Genomic DNA, 21,380 nt, shown 5'->3' with positions numbered 1-21,380 from the left:
GGAATGCTTTCAGAGGCCACATGAAAATGTCATGACATGATGAACCTCACTGAGCTTCACGATAAGCATCACATAAAAATTGCATGAAGGGTAATGAATTACCCTTCATTCATAAAGTACATGACCCAGGAACAAGGCCATAATTTTGCTTGATCACATTGATGAATATCTTTCTCCATTATAATAGGAGTTGTTGAGAGGGTAAAAATTGACTTGTTGCTTTATTAACCTCCCTCCTAAAGGTTGGATCAATCTTTAGTAGTGTTTCAGCCTTCAGTATTCAGGAGTAGAGAGTTTTATGAATCTTTGGAATTCTCTCCCTCTCTCCTTAGAGAGCTGTAGAAGCCAAGTGATAGAATAATTGAAAGCTGAGATAGATTGATTTTTGGATTATAAGAGAATCAAGGGTTATGAGGATCAGACAGGAAAGTGGTGCTAAGGAATACATTAGATCTGTCATGATCTTATTGAAAGGTGGAAGATACTCAAGGGGCTGTATAACCTTCACCTGCTTTCATTTCCTATGTGAAGCTGTTAAATGTCTGTAGAATCTGGAAGCCTGCTGTAGGTGGCCCCTGAGATTGCAGCTTCTTCAGATGTTCTCCCATTTCTGGCTCAGTTGCTGAGACAAAATCCTTTTTTTTCTATTAAGCAGTGAGGCATTTAATTCATCACTTTCTCTCTACTCCACTTGGCAAACTGACAAGGGATAATGTCCTTTATCCTAATCTGACTGAATAAATAGTATCACACCTTCCACTAGCACCCACCTACCCCCACCCCCCCACCCAGAGGGATAAACAGCAGGTTGATGATGATGTCCTTTGATTGAGCAGATGTCCTCCTTCATCATGTGAGCTCTCAACCTAAAATAAAAATCAATACTTATGAGATGTATATGTGAATGGTCATTGCTCAAAGTAAATGTTCAACAACAGGTAGCTGAGCCCCACATGAAACATGAGGAAAGGGAAAAATGGAGAAAATACTGGAGTAGAATACCTCACCCCAGCACCCCAAACAAAGAAACAATGTAATAAACATAGATCAAAGAATCATTGTTGAGGATTCAATGATTGGCTTCATGGCAGACTCTCCAACATTGACATAGACATGAGGTTCTGATGCGTGGAAACAGGCCTTTTAGTCCAGCTTGTTCATTCTGACAAGCTTGACTAATTTGGCTACATTCGGTCCATATCTCTCTAATCTCCATGTCTCCATGTGTCCGTCTAAATATCTTTTGAATGTTATAACTGTGCCCACTTCTACCACTTCCTCTGGCAGCTGTTTCTAAATATCCACTACCTTCTGTGTGAAGAAGTTGTCCCTCAAGTCTCTTCTAAATATTTCCCCTCTCACTTTAAACTCCATACCCTGGGGAAAAAAGGTATGACTATTTACCTTATCCTCCTCAAGATTTTATAAACTTCTATAAGGTCCCCCTCAGCATCCTGGCCTCCAGGGAAAACAGTCACAGCCTATCCAGCCACTACTCATAATTTTAAGCCTTCCATTCCCATGAATCATCATTCTCATTCATATTTTCTGCACCTTGTCCAGCTTATAGTTTTCCTATAGCTGGATGACCTAAACTGCACACTATATACCAAGTGCAATCTTGTTCAGTTGATACTTGATGCCCCTGTTCCAGTATTTATTCCCTTACCTCCTATACCCAATTGTCTCATGTAAGGGTGGCCTTTTAACTGATGTCCAGCTTGTCTTCATTTTCTCATAATGGCATAGTTTAACCAATGTCAGCCAGCACATATTTTTCAATGCATATATACACCTTAATGCTTCAGCAGCAATTATCGCAATACTTTATATGTCAAATGACATCACTGTAGGACACTGTGTAGTTTCCATACACACATTCGTCATTCATACAGAAGCCAGCAATTCAATTTCCCTTTAATAAGAATTTGCTTTTGAAGCAAGGGGCAGTTCATTGTATCATGAGGTAACTATGACTTTCAGTGACCAGTAAGATATGTAAAGTTGCTTTGTTGAGTAACCATTCGAGTAACTTTGAGAAAACCAATCAATGCTTTATCCTTGTAACTTTTTCAATTGTCCATTAAATGAGGAAATAGTTCTCTTTAAAGCCAGGCTTCTCCCTCTCCACCTTTATGTTGCAATTCTCCATGCAGGAAAATCTATTCAATATACTGTATATTTCAAAGGTGCACAGAATTTTTTTTCTGGAGCAGTGATTGTTCAAATATAATTTGCCTGATGAAATGCTGCATGACAAACACAACATATATATATATTAACGAAAGTCTAGAGATAGTTATCAAGTAAGTATGTCCAACCATAACTGGCCACCGAGCCATTGGTGAAAACAGATAGATGTTGCTCTAAGGAAATAAAGTGACCGGGACATCACTGATTAGGAGTGATCTTTATATAATTTTGAGACATCCAAAAACATCAGGGCAATAAATATAGACTAAAATGTTTAAGGTTAAAAAATGCATTTTGGCAGGAATCAAAATCATAAAAGTCATGGTACCTTCTCAACAAAATAATCAGATATAACACCCACAATTACTTCTGTAAATAAATAGTTCTCAAAAACATTAAAGAGCTGATAAATCATGTTGTCAAAGCAAGTTGTATGAAAATGTAGTTTTCCAGAGGATTGGAGACTTAATGTACAGATATTTGTAATGTATAGATGGTTCATTTATGCTACAAATAAATTGTCTACATACCCTACCATTATGTGTCTTGTTTATCCAAATGCTCATCAATGCGAACCACTGAAGGAAAGATGACTCATGGTTGACCCAATGCTACAGAGCAGCCTTTCAGAGAAAGTAACACCTGAAAAGCATTTAAGTCTAATAAACCAGTTTTTTTCAAGTGTTTTGTGGCAGGAAGAAATTACCATAAACTTCACATGTCAAATGATAAATCTAACACACAGACACCTGAACAAAATACATCAAGTTTGCTTAACTCCAAAACATCACACATTGTATTCCACAGGACATAAGCAGAAAATTATCATACATTAAAACAATATAAAAGTTACTTGGTTCGGGGGCTCTGTCACATAAGATGATGAGCTGGTTAGAAATTCGCTTCTTAGTGTTAAATGACCAAAACAACCTGATCCAATACCCTCAACACAGACTGGATGGACAAACTAAATGCTAAATATCTGGAACTGTATTTGTTTCTGTAGATCACATGCATCACAGACAGTTAATGAGTTGCAGAGTATCTCCAACTAAACAGCCTCACTGCCCATCCTTGACATTCAATGCCATTACCATCGCTGAACCCTCCACCATCAATGTATTTTAATTTTTTTTTTAATTACAGCACAGTTGAAGTTGGTTCCAGCCAATTAAACCCATGTTGCCCTATTAACTGACAACCCATTATGCTTTGGAGGGTAGAATGAAACCGGAGCTCCCAGACGAAGCCCATGAGACATGGGGAGAATGTACAAACACCTGGATTCAAATTTTCCTGGATTCGAACTTGAGTCACTCACACTGAAATAGTGTCATAACCGTGTGTACAGGTGACCATCACTGATCAGAAACTCTGGACCAGCCACATAAGTCAGTGACTAGAAAATGTCAGAGACTGAGTAACTTCTGGTGAGTGACTAACTTCCTGATATGTCAAGGCCCTTCCCCCATCTAGAAAACACATAAGGAGTGTGATGAAATACATTCCACTTGCCTGGATGAATGTCGTACAAGCACTTGGTCTTTCCCTTCAATGACCAAGTAATTCAAATGCTCAACTAGATATTCGTAAAAATATTGCAAGAATACCTGCAGTGCATTCCAGAATGCAATTACCCTCTGGGGGAAAAATGCCCTCCTATTCCCTCTAACTGTTTGGTTTTAAATATCTATGTTAATTGGAAATATTTCACATATTCTATCCCATCTATGCCCTTTGTGATTTTGTATGTCATATTTTGCAAGCAGAAAATACAGACAGTACTCAGCAAGTCAGGCCCAATCCGTGGGAAGAGAAACTGAGCTAACATTTCAGGTCGAAAACCTTTCCAGGACTTCTGTTGCTATTTTAAATTTTATCATCTGAAATTTTTCTTTGATTTTTTTGTTACTTTATATTTTTTTATCAGTTTCTAGTTTGTGAAGATATTTTAATACAATTTTACTCATTTTAGTTTCTAATTTTTAACATTTTAACTATTATAATTATTTAAATGTTTTAAATGGTTATCAAATTTATTTACAAATGGTTCAGAGGCCTTCAATAGAAAGTAATCTGAGGAAGAGGCTTCATCAATCACTCTGCCTCAGGCCTCATTGCTGATTCTTCCACTTTACAGTTTGTTCGAGGTTTTGGGGCCTCCAACTCAAGCAATCCAAAAGGGCCTCAAAAGATTAATCTGCTCACAATAAAAGGGAGGAAAAGTGGTGGGAGGTGGGGGTGGGGTGAGAGCAGGAAGGAGACCACACTGAGTATGTTCTGGCCTATTATATTTGTTTTGGCTCTTTGACAGCATTCTTGACACTGTCAGAAGTCCCCTCAGTGATTTGAGCATGCATTCTTGGCAGACGCTTTGGTGCACTGTTCTGCATCCAAAAGCGTCCAAACAGCAACAATGGCACTGCACTGGGTCTAGCTGTCTTACTTATCCAATGACCCTTTTTAATGATGACCTCTGGTCCTTTGTGTGGAGTTTACACATTCCCCCGTGGCCGTGGGGGTTTTCACTGGGTGCTGTACTTCCTCCCACATCTGAAAGAAGTAGCGGTCAGTAGATTAAATGTCCACTGAGAATTAGGAGAGTGTTTACGGATGTGTGTGAGAGAATAGATTACAGGGAAATGGGGGGGCATTTAACTGATGGGATTGTTATAAAAGTCAACATTAACTTCCTTCTATGTCATAAAGAAAATGCAAGATTTTTTTTGTTTTAGAACCTGATGTGGAACAAAAATTGTCATATCTGCAACAGAAACCACATTTCAAAAATAACTTCTGTAGCATGAAATGCAATTTGGGACATGCCAATGTTTATGATGAGTGCAATGTAAAAATAAGTGCCTTGATGCCCTCTACAGTTTTCACTACCTTGTTCTATCCTTTGCAACACAATCAACACAAATGGATTCAAAGGAATTATTGTTCAAAGCTACATTCTACAACAAGAGAGGACCTGCAAAAGGTTATGGCATGCTTTTGAGTATTATGAACACCAACCTTTAATTCAGTGTGACAAAGTAGCATTAATAGTAATTTCCATCAACTTTAATTTCTTTAAAAGTGGTATATTTCCTAAGAATGTCACATTTTTATTGCATCCTGTTCATTGTCATAAATATCCTATCCATAGTTGCTACAGTTACTAATTTGATGGTCGTTCACAAATCTTACTGATATGATTTAAAGAAATTTTGAAGTTATTATTTTGTTGTCTTAAACTTACCCTTGACTCATTGTAATGAACTCAAAGACATGCATCTATTAAAGTTCTTATCACTCCAGTGGTTGCATTAGCACTTGGCTTCACTTCATAGCATGGTAATCACAAGTAAAGCTCCCAAAAGACAAATAACTTTGATTTCCTGCTGTCTATTTTATCCTGTTCCACCATTACCATACTCATAGGAGAATCGGGCCAAAATCCAATCCTTCATTTTTGTACATTTCAAAAATAATCTTCCTCTAGTTGCAAGTTATTTAGTTACAATCAATAAATGGAGATATTAGATTTTGAAGGAAAAACATAAAGCTGGAGAAACTCAGCAGGTCAAGCAGTATCCTTTATATAGCAAAGGTAAAAATACATAACCGACATATCAGGCTTGAACCCTTCACCAAGATATAGAAAAATAATATTAGATTTTGATTCTGCTAATAATGTCAAATAAATTATTCTAAAGCACTTTGAAAAGAAGAATTGACATTTTTTGTGCATGAAAATGTATAGGTCACAGAAAACTTATGACATTAAGCAGAATCTGCTGATAAGACAATGGAAACTAAATTGGAAAGCCTCCAAAAATAGGCACACTGATAGTGATGGACAATTAACCAGTTCCCCTTGATGGATTGTGGAAAGCATACCAGTTTTAGATTGTCTATTTCTATAATGATTTCTGCTTGCAGCCAGCACTTGCTGCATGTTTGACTGGCTGCACACATCAGCAGGGGGTTCAATATAATTTGGTATCACCAATTAAAACGAGCTTGCATTGCTTAAAGTGTTGTAACATCTCTGAGGAGGCAGGTGCACTGCAAATGGAGGAAGTCATGACAGCCATGCAGAAATTTAATCTGACCTGGGTGCCATTGAAGTGAATCAAACAAAGAAGAGTTCAGGCTTCAAAGTTAGGCCTGCACAGAGGTGTTGAAGATGTAGGTGTACCATTGAAATTCCTCAGCTTTCACCGGCCAGACTTAACCACTGAAAGTGCATTTCCTTGGAGCAATATAAAGGCAAAAGCACATGGAAGATCAATACTGACATTTTAATGCAATATGGCAAGAATTCACTTGTAAATTTGGTTTGGAGTTCACTTTGAAGAGGTGATCACATTCAAACAGGAAAAAAGTGGTTAACAATAGATTTTACATCTGACGACTTTCATTACAAAAAGAGTAGAATCAATTATCAAAGAACACTTGAAAATCATAACCCAAACAGTTATGACTTATAAAGGAGAAATTATGTCTGATATTTGATTAGAGTTCAGGTAGGATGGATTAGTTGTCATAATGAGAGGGGACCAAGAGATGTAGTTTACTTGCATTTACAAAACACATTCAACAAAGTACCACACAAAAGGTTACTTCACAAGATTAGAGCTCATGTAATTGGAGGGAGTATATTAGAGCCTAGGCAGAGGACTGGCTAACTGGAAGAAAACAGCAGGAGGGATAAAGGAATAATTTTCAGGTTGGAAAACTGTAAGCAATGGAGTGTAGCAGAAAAGGCAGCTGTTTGTGGAATATTATAATGAGCCAGAGGAAAAAACAAATTTACTGTAGCTGAATTTGCAAATGATACAAAAGGAGGGGAAAAGGCAAGTTGTGAAGAAGATGCAAATAGTTTACAGAGATTGATCAGCTAAGTGGATGAAAAGAAGTTTATAAATGAAGCCTAATGTGAGAAAATGTGAATTTGTTAACTTTGGGAGAAAGACTGGTAAATAGAGAAGGAAGCTGCAGAACAAAAGGGTTGTGGGACCTTGAGACATGGAAATCAGACACAAGGATGTTGCAAGTAATTGGGAAAGCTAATGGGTGCCATCTTTTATTTCAAGGTCGCTGTAGTCTATAATCATGGAAGCCTTATTACAGCCATACAATGCACTAGTCTTACTACTTAAAGAAAGATATTATTATTGGAAGCAGTTCAGCGAATGTTCCCCAAGATGATTCTGATCTGATGGGATTGTCCGATAAGGAAATATTGAACAGGGTGGTCCTGTACTCAGTATTGTTCAGAAGAATGAGAGGTTATCTCATCTTGATGAAATTCTGGGAGGAAATTTTCCCTTATAAGAGAGTTTGAGAGCAGAGGGGAACCCATTTATGACTGAGATGTGGTCCAATTTCAGCTCTCAAAGGATTGTGATTAAAAAACCTATAATTTCATGTGTTCAGCCAAACAAGTTCATTTTAAATTTTACAACTGAATTTAAATTTTAAAATTTAGACATACCTATAGCTTGGTAACAGGCCCTTCCTGACCATGAACCCATACCGCATAAATATTCCAATTAACCTACAATCCCATATGTTTTGAAAGGTAGGGGGAAATATAGCTCTGAGAGGAAACCCACGCAGTCAAAGAAAGAAGGTACAAACAGCACCAGATAGCTGGCGCTGTAATAGCGTTGTGCTAACTGTTAGGCTAGCTATGGGTTAGTAGGTTAATTGGCTGCTCTAAATTACCCCACATGTGAGTGGAGGAGGGTGTTGGTGGGGTAGGGTGGAGGAAGAGGGAATTGATGATGCAAGAGGAAAGGTTTTTCTGCAAAAAAGCTCTGAAGATTGTTGTGCAATAATGTTGGTCAAAGGGGTCTATTTCTGTGGTATAAAGTCTCATAACTATGACGGAGTCACCTGGAGTGTTAAACTCCAAAATGTGGTGTCAAATCAACATTGAGTACTGTATGATCTGCCAATTTTGCATAATGCTCATGCTTATAAATGTCAGCTGAAGTCATGAAAAGGCACGGACAGATATAAAACTGGCCAAAATAAGGGTATGTGCATTTCTGTGCACGTGCACTTTGCCACTTACGCAGTTAGCAGGTTTCACAGATCCAATCTCTCACCCCTAAATAATATTTATGATATTAAATAACAGCAGAGCCTTGTCATTCTTCTTTGTTGATTTTTTGCAACTAACTAGATAATGGATACAATTTTATATAATTGTATAAAATTAGAATAATTTTGCCAATTAGGGTGATTTGTTGGAAAGATAGTTTAAAAATAAATGCAAACATTATATTTTAGAGGTTGATTTAAGACACAATTATGTCTTTGGTTATAAAAACATTAATTAGTATTAATAAATTTTCTGTGGCTTCCTCTATTGCCTTTCATTTATAATCATTTATGTGTCAGGTTAATGTTTGTTTAGAAGATGAATTTCTTTGACAAAATCTTTGGCAGATTTAAGGATAATAGTGAAAACATTATAACATATACCTCATCAGAAAAAAAAATGACAGAATAGGGAAAAGTTAAATCATGAAAAAGTTGTGAATGATTACAGCAATTAATGCAATCTATTGGTGTGGGGGAGGGAGAAAGTCAACAATTCTGATGAATTCTTCATCTTCCCTTCCAAGTGGCCCCGTTGATACTATTATCAATTCATCGAATACCAGTAATTAAAGGTAAACTAATCCTGAATTTATCAAGGGTTGGGATATTACAAGGTGCTCCATTCAGCTCACTCCCTGGAGTTGCCTGCCATCTTCTCCCTTGTCTGTATCAATTTGGTGCAGAAGTGAGGGTCTCATCACCCCAGCGTGGATCCTAGAGGCATACTGAGGCCTTAGTATATGTCTTAAGACAGAGACAGATACCATTTGTAAAATATTAAAACTAATCAAAATAATTAAGTGGTAAATATACTCATTAACAGATTAAAATGCTAAAAAGAAATTACAAATGTTAAAACTAAAGAAAAAGTAAATAACTGAACTTATCCTTTTCTTCCCAACCTCCACATTAGGAATCCCTGTCTTGACCCTAACATATATTCCTTAGCTTAGCCTGGTCCAATGACAGGGGAACATAATACTGGGACGTCCTATCCTCACAGAGGCCCTATATGGCCTTTCCCTCAGGATGAAGCAGGCATAGCTATCTCAATTCATCATATCAGACCATTGTTCTGCTGGAAGCTTGTTTGCTTAAAAAGACTGAAGTGGTTTCTTAAATGAAACTCAAGAGCAATAGGTGATTGCTTAAAAGCATTTGTGTATACACAGCATTCTGACAGTAGTTGTTCAAACACACAGAACTTTTAATTCAATGGTATGCAGACAATTCAGAGTCTGTGGGCTCATAATTCATACTTTTGAAATGGCACTAAGTGGCCAGAGATGCTTTTACCACATATATGTGAAGTGACTTCAAAAGGACCATCTGCCATGATTCATGCTTTTGGAGAAAGGGAACAGAAATGATGTCATGTGTCATGTGATGAGACTTTTGGAGAGAAAGATATCACTGGAACCAAAGGCATTTTGACCAGAAGTTGGCCATCCTGTTAGTAAGACAGAGTTGAAATTCAGTAACTAGAAAAGGTACTGTTACATGTTACTCCTGGTCAAAGGAGAACACAGAATAACTGGATTTTGAATGAGGAAGACCACTTCTGACTGTCTCAAGAAAGTGGGTAGTTTAACCATGTCTTTTCCTATTTGGGCATTTAGTTTACCCTTGTCTGGGTTTGTGAAATCATCGTGGAAGAAAATAGCCACTTTAAAGTCTCTTTGAAAAGGGGGAAGATTTATTGTGTGGAACATAGATTCCAAAATCTCCATGCAAGAGAGAGAAAATTGTTCATATGAAGAAACATTGCTCTGAAAACAACATAGCTTATTTGTGCTTTTGGAGCAAAAATTTTTTTAAATCTGATGCTTCACCCTTATTCCATAATTGCTTTTGAACAGCAGTAAATACTGAGTTTCAACACAAAAGCTTTCTGAGACTGAACTTTAAAATTATCTCTTCAAAATTAAGCTTAAACTATAATAGATGGGTTTTAAGACTCACACACACACACACACACACACACACACACACACACACACACACACACACACACACACACACACACACACACACACACACACACACACACACACACACACACATATATTTTGCGCATAGTGGGGTTAAGGGAGATTTAAGTTTAGACTTATGAATAAAAATTATTATTTTTGAAAAAAAAACATTGTGATTGTTTATTAGTTGATTTAGTTCGTAACACCAGGAATTTGAAGTTCTTGCCCTCTCCACAATTGAGCCCTTGATGAGGATTGGTTTGTGTTCTCGTGACTTCCTCCTGAAGTCCACAATCATCCCTTTGGTTTTGCTAATGTTGCATGCAGAGTTGTTGGGGTGACACCATTCAACAAGCTGAACTATCTCCCTCTTTTACACTTCCTCGTTGTCATTTGAGATTCTGCCAACAACTGTGGTGTCATCAGCAAATTTGTAGATAGCATTGGAATGCACATGGCCACACAGTCATGGGTGCTTAGTAAGTAGAGCATGCTTGGGCTGCGCCTGTGTTGATTGAGGAGGAGACATTGTTTCCAATTTGTACTCACTGTGGTCTTCTGATGAGGAAGTCAAGGATCCATTTGCAGAGTGGGGTGCAGAGGCCCAGGGTTTGGAGCATGTTGACCAGCATTGAGGGAATAATGGTGTTGAAGGCATTGTATTTGATGAAGAGCAGCCTGATGCTGTTTTTGAGGTGATCCAGAACTGAGTCAAGGGTGAATGATATTGCATCAGCTGTGGAGCAATTGTGACGATAGGTGAATTGCAGTGGGTCTAGTCCTTTGCTTAGGTATGTATTAATTTTGACCATGACCAAACTCTCAAAGCATTTCATCGCAGTAGATTTTAGAGCTACTAGGTGATAGTCATTGAGGCAGCCCACTCTGCTCTTCTTGGGTACTGGGATGATTGATGCCCTTTTGAAGCAAATGTCTGTGAACCCTCTAGCTGGTTGGTTGGCGCAGATTTTCAGTCCCCTGCCAAGTTCGCCATCAGGGCCTGAAGGCTTGCGAGGGTTCACCCTCTTGAATGATGTTCTGACATCGCCCTCAGAGACAGATATCACAGGGTTCTCAGCCTTTGCAGGAATTCTCGTAAGCACTGTTGGGTTCTCCTTCTCAAACCAACATTGTTTCTTTGTTTAAAAAGGCTAATAAGAACAAACCAGGAAAATATAGGCCTACATCCATGGCAGGGAAATTAATGGAGATGATTCTTAGTGATAGGATTTACACATATCTGGACAAGCATGGACTTGTTCGGGAATCAGCATGGCTGTGTATGTGGGAATTAATATCTTACAAACTAGATTGAATTTTTTAGGAATGACAAAGATGACCAATGAGCATTGTGCACTGACATTAATAAAATATTTGACAAAGTCCCTCGTGGTAGGTTGATCCAGAAGATTAAGGCCCATGGGATCCACAGAGACTTGGTAGTTTGGCTTTGACATAGAAGAGTAGAAGGATGTTATTCTGAAATGAATGAGATTTGCTATACCTGCCTGGTAACCTTTCATGATTCATACACATGAACAAGGGCATAAAGGTTGAGATAAAAATACATTTCTTATCTTATACTCACAGAGTATTGTAAGAGTAGAAAAGAAAGAAAAATAAATCCACTGATGTACACAATACAAAAGTGTACACCTGAAAATTATGGAGAAAAAAAATGGCTCATAAATTAAGTCTGGAATTTGTCAACTTTGGTCTGTTACCTTGTGCCATCAAAGCCTTTAAACAACATCATCTGCACAATTGTTCACATCCAATTTATATGTGAGGAACAGCTACAGTTAATGATTATGCATGTCATTGAATATTGAAATTGTCTTGCAACGTTGCTTCTACTTCTGAAATGTAACAACTGTTTGCTCATACAAGAGAGCTAAAAATTTACAACCTGCTGTATTATTGAAGTCTTGCAGAAATTGTTTTATGTATTGGCAAATTGAAGCAACTTACCATGGGGCTCCCAGAACCTTCTAAATCATGTGTAGTCACATCTGTTGACAATATCTCTGCTTTGATTTTGTCCAGGGCTCGAATAATCCAACTGTGTTGGCGTTTGATTTGTCTCTGTAGTTCCTGCCACTGACTTGTAATAATTTGCAGCATGTCTTTCAATCCTTCAAAGCAAAGCAACGAGACATCAGCACACAACCAGAACAACACATAAGCTAATAATATTCAATTAACAAATGCCATAGCAGTGACAATATTTTACAATTTGTATTAATGCATGAATATTTAGTTGAGCTGTTTGAAACATCTGCAGGAAAACACTTCTTCTAACTTGCTGCTATTATAAATCAAGTCAGCCACCTTTCACAAATATCATAATTTTACACTTGTAAATGAAGTTGAAATCTGTTGAAATTCAGAAAGTGTGGTATCTAATTCTGCTAAATACCAAGACTTCCTATTTTTAACAATGATATTTCCAGTTGAAAATTAATGACATTTTGTTCACTGCTCTGCTTGAATGATGTACTTCAACACAAACTTCTGAACAGCATCCTGCTAAACTAATCAATACAGCATTTCAGACTCTTGAAGATAGGTCTTTGGCGTCTTACACTATCAAGTCAGCTGCAATGCTATGGATTGGCAGAAGCTGTGCTGACTTCGAAGATTGTGACTACCAAAAGTAAATTAATTTATAGCCATATCAATCATCTAGGTGCTGGATGAAAACATTTTCATCTTCTACTCTGGGTTGAGATCATATTGGTTCTCCACAGGAACCTAGTGCAATCTCCAATCATGTTCCATCTTAATATAACAATAGAAGAAAAGTGGACAAGAATACATGGTCAGATTTTAAAATATAGTTTTGAACAGTGATTTTTGCAATGAAATTTTAAGTAACTTTATCAGAACCTTGAAATGATGGAAGAGTGAAGTTTGTTTCCCCTTTATCCGAAGTTCCATTAACCAAAATGTTCCATTAACCAAACTTTTTTTGAGGTGCCAACATGACATCACAAGTTGAAAAATATTTATCACCTGACTTGCCCATGTGGGGCTCTGATGCTCTGTTGGTGCCAGTTTGGTAACAAGAGAGCTCAGATCAAGCCAAGAAAACAGACATTGAACGGCTGGATGTCAGCTCTCAGAAACAGGATGGAATTTTGAGCCATCAGTGAGTGACTGGAAGAAGTCACAGGTCAGTCAGTGCATGGGGAGAAATTAGAATGCCAATTATCCTCGTTTCAGGTCACTTCTTCCCTTCTCTCTTTCCATTTTTTCTTTATCCTCCCGTGTACTTGGTTTATAAATTGCATGCAGCGGTCTCCCATCCAAAAGAATCCTTTTTCCCAGCATCATTGTGGGGAGTGGCCTCCCAGGCAGGAGTGGGGACCTCAGGCTCCTGGGCAGGATTGGGAACTGTGGTGGTGGAGAGGTGTTGGCAGCAGTGGGGAGGTGTTAGAGACCAACGACAGTGGTGAGGAGGTGTCGGAGATCGGCGGCGGCGGTAGGCAGTTGACAATTAATGCTACTGTGCTGTTTTGGCATGTTTTCAGTTTTGTTCTGTTAACTGAAAAAACCCAATAACCGAAAACCATCTGGTTCCAAGCTTTTCGGATATGGAGAAACATACTGTAGCTGAATTTCTCCAATCAGGAAGCATGAATTAAACCTAACTTGCCGAGGGGAAACTATGGTGTAGCTGCAATGCTGGGATTTGTATCTCAATCAATATTACTCTCCATTGATTTCACTTGTGGATTAATCAAGTTGGATTTAAAACCAATCTTGTACCAGATCCTGAGCTATACAATAGACAGGTTAAGTTAATATTGCACATGTTTATTTGGTTAAAATATTACTAAACTTTATTTAATTGTTTGCTTTAGCAATCTATCAGCGTAGATGTGATGTACTTATGTGTGCTCCTATTAGTTACAAGAAATTTATTACAATTAACTATAAAATTAATAAAAGTATTCATCCTCTAGCTCTTAGGTTTGCAATTAGATTTAGATGAATCTGAATATGATTTTCTTGTTGCACAAAGCTGTCTCCTCACATAACCCAATATCATTTATTGTTCTTTTCTTCTTTTTATTAACTTTTCTGAAGGTAAATCACAGACTAAATCTTTCATTCATAAAATATTATGTCAATTAATATCTCATTAACTGTTCTTTCTAGTAACCTCCATAATTATTTTAAAATAATCCTGATTCTCATGAGGATATTCTGATATCTAATTTCAGTGTGGCAACTTTTCTCTGAATTTTAATCTTACAATCCCTTTATATTTTGTGAAAAATATTTTCTCCAATTACACAAACTGCAGCACATTACTGCTGAGGCAAATCATTCCCCTGCCCAACTTAATCTCCCCATTCTTACTGTGGAACTGCACTGTCTCCTCCCTATCAGCACTCAGCTGTGAAAATCATCTCATCCTCCTTTTGCTATTTCCAGCTTCTATCTGATTCTATACCATTACGTTTTGCTAAATATGCTGTTTCCTGGAAAGACAGCTTGAGTACTTTGTCTTCACACTAACCGTCATTTCTTAAATAAAGTTGGGATCAACTTTTACACAGGTCAGATGTCTGACCTCGTGAAGTACCTGTGTCATTCACGCTTCGGGAGCTTGGATGGCCAAGACTGGGTGGTAAGTCCATGGTTGGGGCACCAGTAGTTTGGAAGGGCAGTAGGTTGGGGGAGGATACGTAGTCAGGAGTTTGAAGGGGTGGATGACTGGTGCATCAGAGGTTCGGATGGGCAGGCAGCTGGGGCAAGGGGAGGTCAACTATTACACGGTATTGATGATTACATGAGTATATTCAGTCATACATACTCCATAGTTCATGAGCGATATCTGGTTCAACTTTTTTTGTGATGGTTATATGTAGAATATAAATGTACTTCATCATATCTGTCTAATATTTTAGAGCCCATTCAAAAGTTATCCATCTTTTCTCAATGAATGAGTCTATGGGTGCCTCACCAGCAGCAATTGAAAGACACAAACAGATGGGTTAAGTTTAACTCAAAATTTATTAACAATTGTCAATAATATAATTGTCTCAATAAACTTAACACCCAAACATAAGCCTTTCTGGCAACTATATGCAAACAATGGATATTTATAGTGTGTATATGGGGGAAAAAAATTACAGTCTAAGACCAAATCCCCAAAATAAACTCCAAAAACAAAACCCCAAGTCAGTCTTATCAAGAAAGTCAGTCAAAAAACAGTCCACAGAATCTGGTCTCCAGGTTTTAATGCATTTGTTCAGTTGTTCATAGGTCTTTGAGTTGAACGTGGAGAGAGATGTCTGTTGTCACTGAGCAGACTTACGACCTTGGCAGGTGAATACAGGAGATTTTACTTAGTTTCTTGTGTGGTAACGACCACCTTCAGTTTTCTCACAAGGTTGTTTCTCACAGTGACCTTCTAGTCACCAGCATGATGTCCACACCTCCGAAGCCCTCTTTGGGATTGTACCAGGTGACCCTCTCTCATATTTAAGTCTTCTCAACTAAAACCCTGGCTTGGGTTATACCAATTGACTTTTGTCACACAAAGTCCTCTTCTCAAAAAGGAGAAGCACAAGTCAGACAAACACTCTAGGAATCGGAGTATAAAATCTGCTGTCAGAACAGCAGTGTTGGCACCCACAAACAGAGTAATTTGGCCTCCAGCTTTTTAGCTGGAGCTGCTGGGTGAATACGCTGACAGTTCATTCCTCAGCACGCTGGATGGCTTAACTGCCACACTGCGTGTCTTCGGCACTCCTGATTGGAGGAGAGGGGTGGACAACAGTGGGTGTACTCTCAGCGAGCCCACCGGCTTCAGCGTGTGGCTCTCGCGCTCCACACAGCTATTCACTCTCCCAGCTCGCTGTTTTGGCACTCCACACAGTGCATACTCCTTTCTCCCGCTGAACAGTCAGTCACTGTCCCTGATCAGAAATAAAACTGTCCATGGTCTATAACAATTCCCACCAATAAAGAAAATTTTGATTTGCAAGAACAAAATTTTTTTCAGTTAGCTAAAGTGCAAAACTATAATATAAGGCAAAAACGATTTCCATTACATACACATACAATAATTACTTCATTTACAAAGTTTATCATCTAGAAAGACAATCAGTAATCACATTATCTTTCCCCATAATGTGTTAGCATTAAATCATCTTCCTGCAAAATCAAACTCCAATTCAATAAACATCTATTCTTATTCTTCATTCTACATAAAAAAGCTAATGGATTGTGATCCGTATATACAATAATTGGTCATTGTGCTGAACAAATATAAACATCAAAATGTTGTAAAACCAACACAAGAGCTAACAACTCCTTCTCAATTGTGAAATAGTTCTTTTGATGTTCATTAAATCTCTTTGAGAAGTATGCTACAGGATGGTCAACATCGTCATCGTCCTTCTTCTGTAACAGGACGGCTCCTACAGCTTCATCGTTGCCATCCACAGCTAGAGAAAAAGGCCACACTAAGTCAAGTGACATAAGTACGGGTTGGTGGCTAAGATGATCTTTAATTTCATGAATGTCTCTTGGCAACCCTCCGACCAATTGAAATTTTCACCCATCTTAAGCAATTTTATGAGAGGGAGTACGATATTTGCAAAGTTCTTACAGAATTTTCGGTAGTAGCCAAATCATTCCATAAAATCTTCAAAGATTTTTCCTATTAGTTGGAACAGGGAACTTAGAAATAGTTACAACCTTCACCTCCACTGGCACTAACTGTCCCTGACCTACGGCATAACCTAGGTACATAACAGTCTCATGCTCAAACTTGCTTTTTCTCAAATTAACTGTGAGATTTGCTTTTGACAGTTGAGTAAATAATTCCTTCAACTCTATGATATGGTCTTCCCAAGTGTTATTTCCTATAACCAAATCATCCAGGTAGGCACCCGTGCACCTCAATGCTTGAATCACAGAATTCACCATTCTTTGAAAAGTCCCTGGAGCATTTTTCATTCCAAAGGGCATCACATTCTACTCATACAGCCCAGATGGGTTACAAATGCCGAAACATCTCTTTCCTCTTTCACACACCAATTCCCCTTCAACAAATCTATTTTAGTAAAGAATTTAGTCCCTACCACCTTGTCTATACATTCATCTATTATAGGAATCAGATAGGCATATGTTTTTGTCACAGTATTAACCTTTCTATAGTCTGTACAAAACCAAACTGTGCCATCTGGCTTAGGTACCAATACACACAGTGAACTCCAATCCGAATTTGACTTTCTGGATATACCATTCCTTAAAATATAGTCAAGTTCATGATCCACTAACCTACACTTTTCTATGTTCATCCGATAGGGATGCTGCTTAATAGGCCTAGCATCACCTACATCCACATCATGGCACTATGGCAGTTCATTGGGGTACATCCGGAAACAAGTTCTTAAATTTTAAGAGTAATTGTTTCATTTCTTCCCTTTCTAAAATTTTGAAATGAGTCAATTTTGTTTCCAGGTCCTGTAAAACCATAGAATTCTCCAATCTTGGAATTATCAATTTCTGTGTCCCATGATCTTTTTTGAAACTTGTTCTACCTGTTTCCTCTTGGTTAATAACCATCACCTCTGGTGAGAGTTTCATCTCACTAGGAGGCACCTGCTCAAAATATGGCAGACCTGACTCTCTCATCTGTAATCAGTTGTTTTAATTACATACATAACCTCACTAATTTTAGGCTGAACCTCATATGGTCTGGAAAACTTACCCATAAGGGGATTCGATTGGGTAGGAAAAGGTATCAACACTCTGAAACCAGGTTTGAAACTCCTCATTTTTTGCCTTATGATCATAGAAGACCTCCATTTTCTGTTGAGTGGTTTTTTTAGATTTTCCTTTGCCATTTTATAGGGTTTTTGTAATCGCTCTTTGAATTTAAAAACATAATCCAATAAGTTCAATTGTATATCCTGATTAATCCATTGTTCCTTCAGTTACATTAAAGGACCTCTCACCTCATGTCAAAAATGAGATCAAATGGACTAAACCAAATGATTATTGGACTGATTCCCTCACTGCAAATAAAAGTACTTGAACCCCTTATAACCATATAACCATATCCGGAGCGAAAACAGGCCATGTCGGCCTTTCAAGTCCGCATCGGTTCACCCTTCATCCCAATCTTTCTCATGTTCAATACAATAAGTTCTCATCATATTTTTTAGGGTTGAATGAAACCTTTCCAATGCTCCCTGACTCTCTGGGTGGTATACAGAAGATACAACCTGCTTAACCTTCAACTCATAAATCACTTGTTGGAATAGGCCTGACATAAAATTGCTCCCTTGATCTGATTGATGTCTCAAGGCAGGCCAACTAAGGTGAAAAATCTTAACAAAGCCTTTGCTATCACCTTTGCTTTAATATTTCTCAGAGAAATGGCCTCCAGAAACCTTGTAGCTGCACACAAGATTGTCAATAAATACAGATTCACAGCAATGGGCCCCAACAGTCCATAATTATCTTTGAAAATGGTTCTCTGAAAGTGGGGATCAGTTGAAAGGGTTCCACTGGGGAACCCTGATTAGGTTTACCAACCATCTGACAAGTGTGACTGATCCTACAAAAACGTGTGACATCTTTCCTTACAGTCAGCCAATAAAATTATTTGGTTATTTTATTTACATGTTTTTTTCACCCCAAGGTGACCTCTGAAAAGTGTGTTATGAGCCAAAGTTATAATTTCATTTCTACAGGCTCGAGGAGCCACAACCTGCTGCACCACTGCCCAATCTTCACTGGCAGGAACATCAGGTGATCTCCATTTCCTCATTAGAACTCCATCCCTAACATAATATCCTACTAACACCTTCTTTAGTTCTTCAGCGAGATCAGGATCCTCCTTTTGTCTGACTATCAACTCCTGTCTGGACAATGAAAACTCAGTACCCTTAAGTTTACTATCTGGGCTGGGATTTACTAAAGATGATTCCTCAACCTTTACCAGGTCAGTTCTACTTGAAACCTGTTCTGAACTATCACAGCTTTTGTTTCAGGTTAAATTCTTTTCCACAGTTTTATCTGTGCTCACAATCTTTTTAGACATCGCCTTTGTTATAGCACAGGGATGGTAAATATCAGAGTCCTTCTCTGACATTTCACTGACTGGCAATTGCACTGCAGGGACAACCTTACCCTCCACCAAGTCTTTAACTAGCAACAGTGAAACTACGTCCATTGGCAGGTTTGCCCTAACTCCTATTATAACAGGTCCGCTAACTAAGTCTGGGTTTAACACTATTCTCTGCAAAGGAATCAGTTCAGTATCATTCCCAAAACCTCTAATCAAGTTTATCTCACCCATGTCAGTTTCTTAACCAAATTCTATGACACTATCTAACTCAAGTGACTGAGCCACTGCAGTATCTTTTAAGATTTTTACTGGCACTGGCTTCAATCCTTCTCTAACTGACACAAAAGGTTTAAATATTTTCCTAACCCCATCAATAAATTTGAATCCTCTCTGGTTATTATATCTCTTCTCATTTTGAATACAAGCATTCGATGCTACCTCTTTTTTCCCTCTTTCTTTTTAACACAGGACAACTGGCTATCATGTGACCAGCCTTCCTACAATAGTAGCAAAGAGAACCTGAAGGTTTTTCTTTTATCACCTTCCCTCATCTTTGTTTCTAGTATTACTTTCAAGTTTACTTTCCACCTTACTCGGATTATCCCTCAGACATTTTTGGAGAGTTTTACTTGGCATCCATCTAAACTTAAATGTTAAATCATATTCACTTGCTCGCTTAGCAGATTCCTGCAAAGCTTTTGTCTCTTTCTCATTCAAATATGTTTTAATATCATCAGGAACACATCTTTTAATCTCCTCAATTATTATCAATTCTCACAATCGATTGTAATCATTATGTTCCTGGAGGTGAATCACCGGTCAAAGAACACAACCTTTTCTACTGCAAAATCTGTGTATGATTGGGTTGGGGATTTCCTGAAGTTCCTGAACTTCTGTCAGTCTTTAATTTCATCAGTCTTGAGTATGGCTTCTTTCACATTTTCATAATTAGCAGCTTGTGCAGTGGTAAGGGCAGAATAACCCTGTTGAGCTTTTCCCCAAATCACCCTCTACAACATAAGAGACCACTGAGTTTGTGGCCAATTCAAATTCACAGCTACCTTCTCAAAATGCTGAAAATATTTATCTATTCAGCTTCATCAAATGGTAGAACTAACCTAATTTCTCTACTAGTCATAAACCACCCACCAGATCAGGAGGTCGATCTATGGCACTTCTCTCCTTTCTCTCCCTTCCTTCTCCATTCTAACCTTTTCTCCTCAGCTTCCATTTTTAATCTTTTCATTTCCAGTTCCATGTTCCAATCTCTTCAGTATTTGCTCAGAAGTTTGACTCTTGGGAAAATGTTTTAACATGCCTTTTTCAAATTTTCATTCTGCTATGAAATGCTTTGAAATTTCTCTCCCAATCTCCAACTTTTTTCATTTGTGGTTTCACTAAAACAGTTTCAAATTTTTGGGCAATAGCCACCAATTCTTGCTTTCTAGCCCTCCAGAACTATTCCAGAGAGGGTGACTCTATAAATTGATTACTAAGCTACAAATTCTGTGCTCTTTCTGTGCACATACACAAATAAGCTTCCCAAATTTGTTAAATATCCCAAACAACTAGCCCCCAATTTATGTTATGCCATTGAGAGATGGGTTAAGTTTAACTCAAAATTTATTAACAATTGTCAATAATATAAAATTATCTCAATAACTCAACACCTAAACCTAAGTCTTCATGGCAACTATATACTAACAATAGATATTTATAGTATGTATGTGCAAAAAATACTCAGACTATTACAGTCTAAGACCAAATGCCCCAAACTAAACTCTCAAAACAAAACCCCAAGTCAGTCTTGTTAACTAAGTCAATCAAAAGAAGAGTCCACAGAATCTGGTTTCCAGGCTTTAATGTCTTATTTCAGTTGTGAACAGGTATTTGAGTTGAACGTGAAGTAAGTTGTCACTGAGCAGACTTTTGACCTTGACAGGTGAATACAAAAAACTTTACTTAATTTCTCATGTGGTAATGATCACCTCCAGTTTTCTCACAAGGGAGTT

At 37.9% G+C, this 21,380-nt stretch overlaps 1 protein-coding gene across 7 annotated transcripts in view; it reads right to left on the bottom strand.

The window, feature by feature from the left end:
- The window catches only part of akap6 (A kinase (PRKA) anchor protein 6), a 427,053-nt gene that overhangs the window by 216,994 nt on the left and 188,679 nt on the right, over window positions 1-21,380 (bottom strand). For all 7 annotated transcript variants that reach the window (XR_011351260.1, XR_011351262.1, XM_069916733.1 and 4 more), the window contains one exon: window positions 12,240-12,403. Coding sequence is in view for 5 of the 7 variants with exons in the window: in XM_069916733.1 (XP_069772834.1) it covers window positions 12,240-12,403 (164 nt within the window). In the remaining 2 variants the exon portion in view is untranslated. The remainder of the gene's footprint in view (window positions 1-12,239; window positions 12,404-21,380) is intronic.

Source organism: Narcine bancroftii, chromosome 2, assembly GCF_036971445.1.
Source record: "Narcine bancroftii isolate sNarBan1 chromosome 2, sNarBan1.hap1, whole genome shotgun sequence".
NCBI classification, from domain to species: Eukaryota; Metazoa; Chordata; class Chondrichthyes; order Torpediniformes; family Narcinidae; genus Narcine; species Narcine bancroftii.
Note: the sequence above shows the minus strand (reverse complement) of the source record. Positions and strands in the feature narration are given on the sequence as shown.